General features: G+C 48.1%; 1 protein-coding gene across 2 annotated transcripts in view; it reads right to left on the bottom strand.

Annotated features, from left to right (window-relative positions):
* LOC136655949 (ligand-dependent nuclear receptor corepressor-like protein) overlaps window positions 1-4,126 on the bottom strand; it is a 48,726-nt gene extending 44,600 nt beyond the window's left edge. For both annotated transcript variants that reach the window (XM_066632704.1, XM_066632705.1), the window contains exon 1: window positions 4,000-4,126. In XM_066632704.1, the coding sequence (XP_066488801.1) occupies window positions 4,000-4,117 (118 nt within the window). In that variant the 5' untranslated portion in view covers window positions 4,118-4,126. The remainder of the gene's footprint in view (window positions 1-3,999) is intronic.
* Window positions 4,127-14,654: the final 10,528 nt, after the last annotated feature.

Here is a 14,654-nt window from a genome sequence, read left to right as displayed (position 1 = left end):
TAAGAGATTTAACGAGAAAGACTTTGCCCAAATTAAACCTCAAAAGCATGTGGCAGCTTGATGATTCAGCACCTCAGTAGTTCCCAAACTTTTTCAACTTGTGGCTCCCTTAATTGAGGTCATTGGCTGCGGCTCCCCATTAGTGCTATAATCCTACACATAGTATAGGATGGCAGGTTCTTAATGAGGTTTTCCTGGCTCCCCTGGTTGGTTTTCACTGCTTCCCAGGAAGCCATGGCTCACAGTTTGGGAAACACTGCAGTAGCTGGATAAAGAATAATAATTCAGTGCTTACTAAGATATTGACTGAAAGGCAGAGAGGGTGGGTGGAATGCCAGGGGTTATTTTGCTAGCATTTCACTAGTCAGTGGATGTGTTTTATTCAGCAACCGCCAGGTTAATCTCTGCAAATGACAGTGTTATCAGCTCCACAAACACTACTCATAAGCTACCAATGCAGTGCCATTTCTGGGGTACAAAGAAAAATCATACCCAAACTACAAGTTGTGGTCTTTTACATACTCGGCACACTAGACAAACTGGGGGAGGGGGAGATGTCCAACACCAGTTCTTCAACTGGAAGGAAGCAGATGCTTCTATCTTGCGCTGCACAATGAGTTAGTGAAGGTAACAACACAAGAGCCCTGCTGGATCAGGCCAAAGGCCTATCTAAATCAGCTTCTTGTATCTCAGTGGCCCACCAGATGCCTCAGCGAGCACAAAAGACCTGCCTCCTGCCACTCCCTTGCATCTGGCATTCTGAGACAGCCTATTTTTAAATAAATACGTGCAACCTCTTGGTTTTATTTAAAAGATTTATACCCCACCTTTCCTCTGCCAGAGCAGATGCCCAAAATGGCTTACAATTTCTGACTTTAAACAAAAACACAAACAAAAATACCGCTACAGACACAACAATAAGACAAAATAAAGGCATACAGAGGGCATACAGACAACACAACACTAGATTGAAATGTTTTCAGCCATCACCTAAAAGCCATGAGGGAGGGGATAGTTCTTAGTTCTCTCGGTAGGGAATCCCCACCTTAAGAACTCATCTAGGAACTGAAACTTAAGACCTGTGATGGACTTTTCTTCTAGAAGGATGTCCAACTCCCTTTTAAAGTGTATCTAGGCCAAACACCATCACCACATACAGTGGCAAGAGGTTCCACAGACTAATTACACATTGGGTAAAGAAATATTCTTTTGTCTGTTCTAACTCTTCCAACACTCAATTTTAGAAGATGTTCCTGGTTCTGGTGTTGTGGAAGAAGGAAAAACATCACTCCATTCACCCCCTGCATAATTTTGTATGTCTCAATTATGTCCCATCTCAGATACCTTTTTTCTAGACCAGTGGTTCTCAAACTTTTAGCAATGGGACACACTTTTTAGAATGAAAATCTGCCAGGACCCACCAGAAGTGAAGTCATGACAAGAAGTGACATCATAAAGCAGGGCATTTTTAACAATCCTAGGCTGCAATCCTACCCACACTTACCCACAGATCTGTAACATTTCCTAAATGCAGTCACATACCACAGTAGCATCAAGTCTACTAAATTAAAAATAAAATATCAAAATAAATGCTGATCCACCTGAAATTGGCTTGCGACCCACCTAGTGGGTCCCAACCCACAGTTTGAGAAACACTGTTCTAGTCTAAAGAGCACCAAACACTGTAGGCACTGGTGCAAGTGGCCTTCTGTCTGGAGCACAGGAGAGAGGGGCGCTCTGAGTCTAATTCCCTGTATTTGAGGGGCATGGGAGAAGAAACCTCACTATCTGCAACTAATAAGTACAATGTAGAAAAAAGTACTTAGGTGGTAATCCCTGTCAAACTAGAAACAGCGCAAATACAACACAGTAAAGTCAGTTTGACTGAGGCCCTAACTCTCTATCACCATCACCACCCCCTTCAATCTTATGGTAATAGATGAATGTATTCACATAGCATCTTTATGAACCATCTTTTTTTTTTTAGCAGTTACAAAAGCAACTAGAACTAGATACTACCTATTCATTTTGTAATTTCAGGACAACCTACCTCATGTAAAATTATAAGATTAAGTTCAGGTCATTCTTGAGACACACAGCCACAAACACAGTACAAAAAAGGAATCTCCTAAACTAGTAGTCACTACTTCCCTTAAATTTAAAAATGAAGAAAAAGTTCAGAACTCTGCTATCTGATTACAATTCAACACCAGTTTTCTGCAATTGAGTATGACTATGTTCTCTGTATAACACAATCCCAGAGGGTGTATTTTTTCTGAAAATGTTTCTTCGGTTATTTGGACAGACGTCTCTCTCCTGCCCCATCCCTGACAACACAGGCTGCAAACATAGGCAATCCAGGACACTCACCAGCAGCTTTTCTCCTGAGGTAATCAGAATTGGAGCCATGCATTCACAGAGCTAGGATTCACAATGGGGTGGGAAGAGCATGACAAGCACAAAGGACCTAACAACATGCTTAACATGTTACTTTGCTCCAAAAGATATTTCCTCCCCACCACTAACACAGGGCACAATTATGCCATGTCCTCCTATGCAGCCTCCCTTAAGTGAGAAAGAGCGAGCACCCCTGTTCATTTTCGATGGCGCAGAAGAGGGTGGCTAAACTTGCCGAAGCCGCTTCTGCCCAAAGTTGCGTATACGCAACAGGGAACAAACGTGTACACCTGTGGGCTGGGCAGAAATGGGCTGTGCAAGAAGCACATGCGGTTGACTTCACATGCCTGAGAGCAGCAAGAAAAATGTTTGAGAGCCACGACATTTAAGTAGCATTTCAGTCTGAACACACACACTCGCTCACCCTGAACATTAGTGTTTCAATCCAGTGGACTCTCAGCTTGTATCTGAGAAATGAGTATAAGGCTCGAGCATTTCCCATCTACCTTTTATGTTACTTGTGATGCAAAAAGGAGCTTCATCAATGAATTTCTGAGAGCCACACATCACTGTCAATGTGGCTGGGCCACCTCTGGGGTAGCATCAGAGCCTGCCAACAGACTGGGACCCAGTGGGTCAGAGAGGCACACCTTCTGTTCCCGCTGCCCTTAACCCATTCCTGCCCAGCCCGCAGGTGCACACACTGGATCCCTGCGGTGTACACAGGGAGATGGCTTTAAGGACACCTTCCTCAGGTCCTTGCAGGGGGCAGCTTCACACCCCATACAGGACTGTTAAGGGACAGGCTACGTGCCTCATGTTGCCGAGTGCTGCAGAGGAAGAGCCTGGGCACGAAGAGGGCGCCACGAAGCAGGGCTCCTGCTCAGTCTACAAGTCGAGGGCCCGATCCCGCCCGACTTCCCAGCACGCGGCAGCCCTGCAGCTCAAGGGCTGAACACTCCTTTACTTTGACTGGGAACTCAGTCTACTCAGAAGCAAGTCCCGCACAGTCAGTGGGGCTTACTCCTAGGTAAGGGCGGACAGGATTGCCGCCCAAGGTTGTAGCCCTACCCATGCTTTCCCGGGAGTAAGACTCCCGGGCAGAACGGGACTTGCTGCTGAGTAGACTCTGCAGCTGCAGCTCCACTCGCAGGAGCAGAGCCACTGAAGGCAACGGGGCTGACTTCTGCGTGGCCGTGCAGCGGATGGGCGCAAGCGGCGCCAGCGCGGGGACGGGACGGCAGCGCGGCCGCACTGGACAGACAGAGAGGAAGGCAGGCAGGCCGGCCGGCCGGCCGGCGGGGGCGGGAGAGGAGCGGAGCTGCGTTGTTATGACGACGCCCGGGAGGGCGCGAGGCCGGCGGGGGAGGGGAGGGCGCTCAAATCCCAACCGTCAACGCACGAGCGGCTCCCTCCCTTAAAGGGGCCGCGCGGCCGGGAGCCCCGCGCCGCCGCCGAGGGGAGCTCGGACAAAGGCAGGCAAGCAGGCAGGCAGGCAGGCAGGCAGCCCCCCTCGGGGCCCGGCCCGGCCTCAGGCGCCCCCTCACGGCCCCGGCTCGGCCACACACGCCCCCGGCGCCCCGGCCCGCCGCTCGCTCTTACCCACACAGTGCATGAGTCGGTGCCGCCAGGAGTCCAGTTCGCGGCGCACTCCCCTCCGCTCGGCCGTGCAGCGGGGGCTCCGGCACTGCGAGGCGGGAGCGGGAGCCGCGGCGGCCATTCCGTCTGTTCGCCTTTCCCTCTGCCTCTGACCTCACGCGCGCGCGCCCCCCGCGCCCCGCCCACGCGCGCACCCGTCCCTCCCCTCCCGCGGCCCCGCCCACGAGCGCTCGTTTGCACGCGCTGGAACCGCTCCCCCTGGCCCGGCCACGCCCACTCGCGCTCAATTACATAGCTGGTGCCGCTCTACCAGCAGCCACGCCCACACTCGCTCTTTTGCATACACGCGCCCCGCTCTGCCTGCCCCCGCCCCTGCCGGCAGCCCCGCCCACTTTCGTTCGTACACATACCCGGGAGGCTCGATTTCTACCCCTCCCTCCAGGCAGCCCCGCCCACTTTCGCTCATTTGCATACGCACGCGCGCCGCTCTATCTGTCCCCGGAGCCCCGCCCACTTTTCTAGTATCGGGAGCGCGCGCCCGAGACTGGTTTTCTTTCTCTCCCCCTTGGCGAGTGGGTTGAGCGCGCGCTCGCCTTCCTGCGGCCGACAATCTTCGCCGCCCGCTCGCGGGGGAGGAGGAGAAAGGCCTGGAGAGCGAGAAAAGAGCAGCACATCTTCCAACAAATAAAAGGCTCAGATAGTGAACTACGATTCCCAGAGGCCTTTGCGCCGCTCCACACGGATTTTGCTAGTGAGCCTGCGGCAATGCATGCTGGGAGATGCAGTTCATGCACCTGCTGAAGGCTATGCGAAGCCAGAAGAAGGAGAAAGGCGTGGAGAGTGGGAAAAGATCCAGTTCAGTAAGCTCCAGGCAATAACAAGGCTCAGATACGCTAAAGATAGTAGCTGACTACAACTCCCAGAGACCTATGCGCCATTCCACAAAGGGATCTTGCTGGCAAACCTGCAGCAATGCATGCCGGGAGATGCAGTTCATGCACCTGCTCAAGCCTATTCAAAGCCAGTGAAAGTACAGGCGTGCGCCGCTTAACAACCTTCCACCCAATGGTAGACCGCATATACGACAGTGGTCCAAGCACAAAGAGGCACTAGTGAGGCAGTCAGGACTCCTACAGCCTGCAGCAGGTGTCTGTTTCCACAACAGAGAGGCTCTTAATGCAAAGAGGCAATCTCCACGTGAAGTTCTTCTAGGGTTGGTTCACTGTCAAGCTCTTCCAGCACAGGCTGGCACTCAATGTTGTTCAGTGCTTCTTCAGTGACTACATTTTCTCTGGAATATAGCTCAGAGTAGTGCTGCACCCAGCGTTCCATCTGCTGCGCCCGATCCCGGATGACTTCGCCTGCTCCAGACTTCAGAGGGGCAATTTTCCTCTGTGTTGGACCTAGGGCCTGCTTGATACCATCATACATCCCCTTGATGTTGCCCGTGTCAGCTGCTATCTGTATCTCGGAACAGAGCTGGAGCCAGTAGTCGTTAGCACATCTCCTGGCAGTCTGTTGGACTTTGCTGCAAGCAGCTCTGAGGACCTGCAGGTTGCGCTCACTGGAACAGGCCTTGTATGCTGCTTGAGCTCTCCTCTTTTCCTCAATGACTGGTGTCAACTCCTCAGAGTGGGCTTCAAACCAGTCTGCCGCCTTGTTGGTCTTCTTGCCGAATATGGACAAGGCGTTGTTGTAAATGGTATTCTTGAAATGTTCCCATCTGTTGGATGCGTTTGCATCGGCCGGGCCTGGAAGAGATTCCTCAAGCGCTCGTGCAAATTCCTCCACTTTTCTCTGATCCCGGGTCTTGCTGGTATCAATGCGAGGTCTTCCTTCCTTTTTCGTGTGATACAGTCGCTTTGGTCGCAGTTTCACTCTGCTGCACACCAGGGAGTGGTCAGTGTCGCAGGCAGCACCATGATAACTGCGTGTGATCTTGATGCTGGGAAGGCTGGAGCGTCTGGTAAGGATCAGGTCGAGCTGGTGCCAGTGCTTTGATCTTGGATGTCTCCAAGAGACTCTATGTTGGGGCTTCGTGTTGAAGAACATGTTGCTGACACAGAGACCATGATGACAGCAAAACTCTAGCAGGCGTTGGCCATTTTCGTTCATCCTCCCAGTGCCAAACTGACCTAAGCAAGTGGGCCATGAACTGTTATCAGCACCAACTCTAGCATTGAAATCGCCGAGGATGAACAATGGCTCTTTTACAGGGATTTTCTTGACAGTGGTGGCCAGGTCATCATAGAATTTGTCTTTGGCTTCTGCTGGAGACGACAGAGTCGGTGCACAAGCACTGATGAGAGTGACAGGTCCTGCTGATGACTGGAGCTGCAGGGACAAAATTCTTTCACTTCCCACAGTAGGTGGGATGATGGATTTCAGCAGGGTATTTCTGACCGCAAAGCCAACGCCATGTTCCCTGGTTTCGTTTGGTGGTTTTCCCTGCCAGAAAAATGAGAAATTTCTCTCCTTGACAGATCCGGAATCTGGCAGCCTAGTCTCTTGAAGGGCGACGATGTCCATCTGCAGTCTGCTCAGCTCCATGTCGATGACAGCTGTTTTGCGTGCGTCGTTTATTTCTTGCAGGTCATCAGAGAAGCCAGGTGTCATTGTCCTAACGTTCCAGGTGCCCAGCTTTAGGGCAGTAGTTTTCTGTTTTCTGTTGCATGGTGCAGAGTTGTCGATCCACTTGTCGGTTTTCACCCTAAACCCCACGCACCCCATGAGGTTAACGGACCGTGGCGAGGCAACACCTTACTGGCTGGGGACTGCCCAGCTTAAGGCGGGTGGTAGCTGCCCAATGAGGTGCAATGATCACTCCCACCGTCGGAAGCAGCCCCTGGCGTCATGCTCTACGCCAATCGAGCAAAGACTTATAACTGGTAAACTGCTGCTTCCCGTGTTGTGCCGACGCCGTATGGCGAAGTTGGAGTGTCCTCTCCAGTGCGCGAAGCCTGGGTAAAGAAGGTATGGAGGACAGGCTGTTACCCATGCAGCAAATCCCCCCTCTCCACGTCGCTGGAATGGTCCAATGGAAAGGCAGAAGCCAATACGGTTGGTTCCAGCAGCGTCGCAGGAGTTGCCAGAACGTGACTGTGTTCAGCCATGAACTGCCTCAGGGACTCCGGCTCCGGATTTTGCCTCGAGGTTGACTCCTGAAGCCTTTTCCATAACTGGATGTAGCTACAAGGCAGTGGAGGTCTGGGATCAGAGTTTCCTTCTCTTAGATGAGCTGCCTTCCTAGGCTGACGAGTCCCATCTACCCGGTATTGCAAGGGAGAGCAATACTTCCGTTTGCCTCCTCCCTGCTCGCCCTCTGCAAACCCTCCCTCTCCCCCTCCCCCTCTGCAAACTTCCCTTTGCCTCCTTCCTGCTCAGCCTCTGCAATCCCTCCCTCTCCCCCTCCCCCTCTGCCTTCTGTAAATTTACAGATTAATTCTTCTGTAAATTTACATACGTTTACATAAATGAATACATTAAAGATGAACTTATAGGAATGAATGAAGGTCTTGCAATAGCTCAAGGCCTATAAAAGGCGTTGCACAAAGCAAGGCTGGCCTTTCCTTTGCTGCTGCTACTGCATCACAGACATGAAACAACAAGCAGTGGAGGGAGCCCTCATCCCACAGCTCATGCGAGAGGTCAAACAGTCGCCCTCATGCTGAGAGCAGTTGCGTCAGGCCAGTGTGGGCTCCAACAAATCTCCAGAGGGCAGAGGCTCATTGGAGACTGGGGTTCTCCCTGAGGGCCACATTGAGAGGCCTTGAGGGCTTGAGGGCTTTGGCAAGGCACCTGGAAAAGACAGCATCCCTGCTGAAGTCCTAAAATGCTGCAAAGAGATCATCGTCACTGAGCTGCATGAAATCCTCTGTCTCTGCTGGAGAGAAGGTGGAGTACCTCAAGACATGAGGGATGCAAACCTCATCGCGCTGTACAAGAACAAAGGCGACAGGGGTGACTGCAACAACTACCGCGGCATCTCTCTCCTTAGCGTAGTAGGAAACCTGTTTGCCCGAGTTGCACTAAAGAGGCTCCAGGTACTTGCAGAGAGCGTCTATCCAGAATCGCAGTGTGGATTCTGAGCCAACAGGTCCACCACTGATATGGTATTCTCTGCATCAGCTTTGCATGCCCTATTTCTTCTGCAAGGGAGGCTGGGAGCCACCCCAGAAGAATGGGATGTGCAAAGCCACCAGCACCTCCTCCATAATCCCAGGGTGGAGTCTGGGGGCAGTCATGGCCCTCCCAGCAAAGCGCCCAGCACAGGTACTCCTCAGGCTTTGCTCAAGTTACGCCACTGTGTGCACTGCTTGGGAAACAGAGAGAATGGATCTTTGGGAGTCAACATTAATCTTGGCTATTTTTATACTTCTACACTTACAAGACTATCCGCCCAATGTTCTGGAAGCTCTTTGATAGAATGTTAGGCATTTTTCTAAGTGTGAGATGGGACTCCCAGATTCAATCCAGAAACACTGTGCCCTGGATAGCTAGTCTGGATAATGGTGGTCTACCATCTCCAGGATTTAGCCACAAGGCACACGCTTTCCACACGCGCTGCCTCCAATGCATTCTCGGCATCACCTGGCAGGACAAAGTTCCAAACAACACAGTCCTGGAACGTGCTGGAATCCTTAGCATGTATGCACTGCTGAAACAGAGACGCCTGCGTTGGCTTGGTCATGTCGCGAGAATGGATGATGGCCGGATCCCAAAGGATCTCCTCTATGGAGAACTCGTGCAAGGAAAGCGCCCTACAGGTAGACCACAGCTGCGATACATGGACATCTGCAAGAGGGATCTGAAGGCCTTAGGGATGGACCTCAACAAGTGGGAAACCCTGGCCTCTGAGCGGCCCGCTTGGAGGCAGGCTGTGCAGCATGGCCTTTCCCAGTTTGAAGAGACACTTTGCCAGCAGTCTGAGGCTAAGAGGCAAAGAAGGAAGGCCCATAGCCAGGGAAACAGACCAGGGACAGACTGCACTTGCTCCCGGTGTGGAAGGGATTGTCACTCCCAGATTGGCCTTTTCAGCCACACTAGACGCTGTGCCAGAACCACCTTTCAGAGCGCGATACCATAGTCTTTCGAGACTGAAGGTTGCCAATACAATACCATCATGTCATATGTTATTTGATGCAAATTGTCATGCAGAATGCAATGAAACTGTCAAAATACCTCTATTCTATAAAAAGTTATAGCCAAAACACCAGCATGCCCTTAAAACAACCCTGTAAAGCAGTTTGTGTTATCCTTCCTATTAAGATGGGAGAAACTGAGGCCAAGAGGGACTTACTTGCTCCAAGGCAACCTAATAAGTTACAGCCCAATCCTAAACAGCTTTCTAGTACCAATGCAGCCCTAAGCAGTGGTGTTCGGGGGGGGGGGGCAAATCTCCCAGGGCACCATGCCTCCAGGGACAGTGCCACTTTCCTTGGCCCTGCACAGGGGTGACCTTTGGAAGGCCTCCCCAGTCCTGTGAATGCCTTCGGAGGCCTCCAGAAGGCCAAAAATCACTACTTTCAATTTCAAATTAGAGGACCCTACTTCTGGTTTTGCAACAAGAACCAGAGTATTTTTTCACTTTTTACTATGGAGGTGCTGGAAAGCTGCAGGCTCCCTGGACCCTCTGGAGAGCCATAGCAACCCTCACGTAAGTTTAAAAAACGCTTCCCCCACCCCCCCCCCAGCAGCAGCAGCAGCAGCATGATCATGGCAATAGCTTTGCTGCTCCCTCCCCTCCCCTCCCCTCCCCTGAAAACACCAATTCCCAAACTCTCCCTTAAAGTTTGAGAACCTCTGGGTTAGGGACTTGAGCACATCACTAGTAATGGGTGCTATGAAGTAATCATTAGTTTTAACTTCTTGCTACCAAAGTAGATTCCTCCTCCATATCAACATCCTCTACACGGTTCTAAATGGTTATTACCCACTATAGCCACACACCTCTGCCAGAAGCACCTATAGGTAGGACACTTGCCAAGGTCCTTGATTTACTTCAACTCCTGACAAGCCAAAGTGTTGAATTCTAAAGCTTTCAATCAAAAGAACAGAAGTTGAAAACCTGATTCACTCAATACAGTTTGAACTGAAATAGTGGGGATAAGGTGTGCTTCTTCCCAAAGTTCTGTGCCTTTAACTGAATGGTATGGAAAAGTCAACATCTAGTTGTATGTATCTCTGTATGAAAATGTAGGTTATAGGATGCTTCACCTGTTGTATCTCTGCCTATCAGCCCCCTTTCAGGTCACAGAGCCATGACAGTGCCTTAAAGTGCAGTGAAGTGGATGGGATGGAATATTTTCATTATGCCTATATGTTACTTGGCTCTGGGCAGTTAACATTTTGGACCACAAAAGAAAGATCTATTCATATATGGGCTACTTAACCTTTCAGAGTAGAAGTGTGAATTTTGGACCAATGGACTGCATGTTCATAGTATGATACTGAGCAGTATTTTTGCATGTGATCTGGACCGATTCTATAGCCTGTCAAACATTAAAAAACACTGAACTTTACACGTGTTTCCCTACACCCTGAGGAAGCAAATTGCAATCCAGACAATAACACAATCGTCTATTTAACCCAAGTCAACAGGATAACCAGTCCTGGCACTGGTAGTTAAAGACTATAAAAATGATCTTCCCCATTTCTTTTCTCTTTTCCCAATACACCCCACTTTTCCATATCTCCCAAATTAGTATATTCTTTTTACTTACCACATCTCAAAGAGTTGGCAGGAACAAGGATATACCCCAAAGTTCACAAAACCTTGTTAATTCTGCAAAAGTGAAGGATCAGGCTTCAGAGTGGCTCCAATGGCAAGTGTTATATGAAACATTGCCACACTTGCAATACTTGCCATGCTTGCCCCACCCCTCTAGATGAACTAGCATCACTTTTCCTCAAAAGCAGCATAGATATGAACACATAATGGCTGGGTGCAGCACCTTTAAGTTCTCTTTCAACCAATCAAGTATGACCTAGAGAAGGGAAAGTCAAGAACCTGTTCTCAGGACAGTGGAGTCGGGTTGACCAGTACCTCCATTTTTTTCAGTAATAAATGCACATATATAGGGAGGTTCTATATTCCTTCTGGGGGAAAAATAACTCACAACCACTAACAAATCCACAGAGTTCTAGTACTCTTAGAGCTAAGGATCTGTAATGGAGTCAAGTGTTAGTACTTGGTTGTAAAAAAGCATAAGTAATATGTTATTTTGAAGAGGCTGCTTAAGAACTTGGATCAAAGCCCTTATTAAGCAAGAATTCCAAAACCCAGATTAGGCTGCACACTGTCAGTCAAGCTAGGAAACTGACAAACAAGAGGCCTGTGTTGGGTATTCAGACCAGCTGATCCTCCATTTCAGTTATTTACATCAGCAATTGATTCTAGTAGTATTAACCTTTGACAAGTAAACATTTTTTTCCTGTCAATTCCTCAGTTGTTTCACCCCATTTAATATACTGATGGCCACTTGATCAGTATTTTTCACTCTATTCTAGGAGGCTAGCTACCTATCACAAAGGACACATGGCTGTCTCACACCACTCACCCTATCCTGGTAAAGTCTAGCAAAAGATCAGGCTACAAACAAATTGCACAAAAGGTAATACCAGAGCATTCCATGGGACTGCATCCTTAACAATCTGTTATCTCAAGGAGTGGATTAGTCAATTAAATTTTCAGGGCCCAATCCTATCCAACTTTCCAGCACCAGTGCAGCCACAATGCAGCCCCAGGGTAAGGGAACAAATGTTCACATGCCTCGAGGTCTCTATGACTGCCTTTCCCCCACCGGATGCAATGCACACCCCATTGGCACAGGTACACCAGCACTAGAAATACTGGATAGGATTTGGCCCTCAGTCTCTTACCAACAGGCTCTACATTAACATTCCATACAGCAACCTCCCCATGTTGCTGGTAGCATGTAAATGTTAAAGGTGAATAAGTTCAAGAGGACAGCAAGAAAAGTGCAAAATTTCAACCCAGTCAGGAATATCATGTGTACCTTAGTTCAGCATTCACTAAAACCAGTACTATACCAATTCTTCTACTGTTGCTTCAGTCCAAGTTGGTGTAAATAGGCCAGTTACCTCTAATACCTTTAAGCTTTCCTCCATCTTACAGTCTTCTCTTCATCACATTAACCAATAGCAGCACTGAATCTATTGTTCAAGAATAACTATAGTAGCCATTCTTTAGGTTTCAATACCTCCACCACTAACCTCTGTTAAATCTGACTTGGAGGTGAATATAGAGAGAAGAAATGCATGTGCACAACAGACAAGATGTATACATTAACACAGCATGGAGCATACACTTTTTCATATGCCACAGCCCATTTTAAACTTATGCAGCCTTAAGCAATACATTTCTCCTTTTGCAAGACACTTTGCTTTTAAATTAGTGCAGGTCAGACCACCCAAATACAGCATCTAGTAGATGGAGATTAGCCTTGAGCAATATTTTTAACAGCTTTTGTAGGTGAAGTATACCATTCCTGTAGTCAGAGTGTTGAAAGATGACACTTCAGAGTTACAACTGAAACATCTAGTTATAATACCAGTGAAATTCAAGAGACAATTATGTCAAGACTACTTTAGTTTCAGAAGTTCACAGCTATAAGTACACCTTCAAGATTTAATATCCTATTCTAGAAAACTTTATCCTATAAATAGGTTTATAGTAAAACACTGATTCTGCTTTTAAAGAAAACCACTACATATGTTTCATTCAGCCTGACTACACTACACTACAGCCAACCTGAATGCCAACCTGAATGAGCACCATGGAGAACCCTGCAGATCTTTGTAGCTTTCACATCAGTCTCTTTATAAAGCAGTGGTTTGCGATATTAAGGATGTGGCTTCCAATATAAAGTGCCTTCCTACCAAGTAGGACACTTTTTCCTGAGATGTCTACGTAGCCACATTTCAAAGTGTTGCAAGTGTGACTCCAATGGCCCACCTAGACTCGGCTCCTGCTGTTGCATTTATTCTACAACAGGTATAGATATTTTTACTCTGCCACTAAAGCCTTTCCACTCCTCCCTTTATTTGGTTCTTCCCTACATGGAAAATCACTTAGTTACTAGAAAACAAAACTGCTCTGATGGCCATTAGAAGACCCCAGCTGTTACCTTACCCAATTCAGTTGGAAGGTGTGGCCATCCCAAGATATTTTGGCAGAAAGACCAAATTCTCTCTCACTCTAATATGGGGGATCTACTGAGAAGTTTTCCTCCAGAAGTCCCAGTGAAATTATTAGTGCAAGAACATCCCAGTAAATTGTGCCTCGTGGGTTCCACCCACCCCTCTGTATTGCCAAATTCCCTTTCCAAGCTTGTTCAATAAAATGCTAATAGCCATTAGCTATTTGATTTTCTCTGTAAACCGCTTTGTGAACTTTTTGTTGAAAAGCGGTATATAAATACTGTTGTTGTTGTTGTTGTTGTTCTCACTTATGCCCACTTTAAGCCAATTAGTTTCCTTGGCTCAGTTAGCTCTAATAGCATACAATAGCAAACTTATGCCCACTTTAAACCAATTAGTTTCCTTGGCTCAGCTAGCGCTAATAGCATACAAAAACTACAACTGTACCGCAGCACCAACAAGAAGCTAACCAGTAGGTAGCTTGCCTGAAGGCTGCAAGGGTCCCTCCTCCCAGTTCTCCAAGCAGCAACTCTTGGACATGGCAGCCACACACATGTCTTCAGCAGTCTCTGTTCCACTATTTTGCCAACCGGTCAATCAGTCCATTAGCTAGTTTGTTAGTCAGTGTGTTCAATTCAAGGTGACAGAAAGAGCATAACCTGCAGTTCCGAGGGATGCAGGAAAATCTACCAAGATGATACGAAGAGGGAAAAATATTGAAACGCGTGAGCATAAAAGCCCTTCTAAGAGAGGGGTTAGTTAGGGTAACAAAATATTTGGAAGGTTGACCTGGTAAAGGACAAAAACCAAAAGAAAGAGGGGAACAAACTGGGTTAAGATCAGCAAAAAGAGAGGAAAATTCAGCTTCCCATAGCCTAGTTTGAATTAACTTATAGGCACTGTTGACATCAAGGCCCACTAAAGATTCCAGAGTAAGATCTAGAGAATTCAATGTGGAATCAAATTTTTAAAAACCAGCTAGACAAAGAAGGGTCTCTTAACAGATCATTAAGGAGGGCAAGTTGTTAGTCCATCTGCCAGCTTGGTCCACCAACCAGTGAATCAGTCAGTTTGGTCCTCTCTCCTTCTACTATCCACACTCTCTCTAACCTCCAGGTGCTACTTTTATCCCTGAAGACCTTGTTGCCTCTAGTGGCTCCAGCTGTGCAGCACACCCACTACTGAAAGCCCAGGTTTTAACCCCATGTTTCCCACATTCACCAGAGCAAAGAGCCACTGCAGACACCACATCCTATCACCTCGAAATATCTTCCACCTTTGCCTTTCTTCATACCATCTCAGACCTGCCACCCCATACATTGCATTATGTACATTACATTGCCTCATGGCTGAGCTGATTCCAGTTTAAAGGTTCATGCCTCTATTTAAGTAAGAGGCAAATACTTCTCTCTATCTGTACCACTTCTCTCTGTCTTTACCAAGGCAGATAGCTATCAAAACTACCACTGCAATTGAGACACAATACATTTAAAATG

Source organism: Tiliqua scincoides, chromosome 6 (genome assembly GCF_035046505.1).
Source record: "Tiliqua scincoides isolate rTilSci1 chromosome 6, rTilSci1.hap2, whole genome shotgun sequence".
Taxonomy (NCBI): domain Eukaryota; kingdom Metazoa; phylum Chordata; class Lepidosauria; order Squamata; family Scincidae; genus Tiliqua; species Tiliqua scincoides.
Note: the sequence above shows the minus strand (reverse complement) of the source record. Positions and strands in the feature narration are given on the sequence as shown.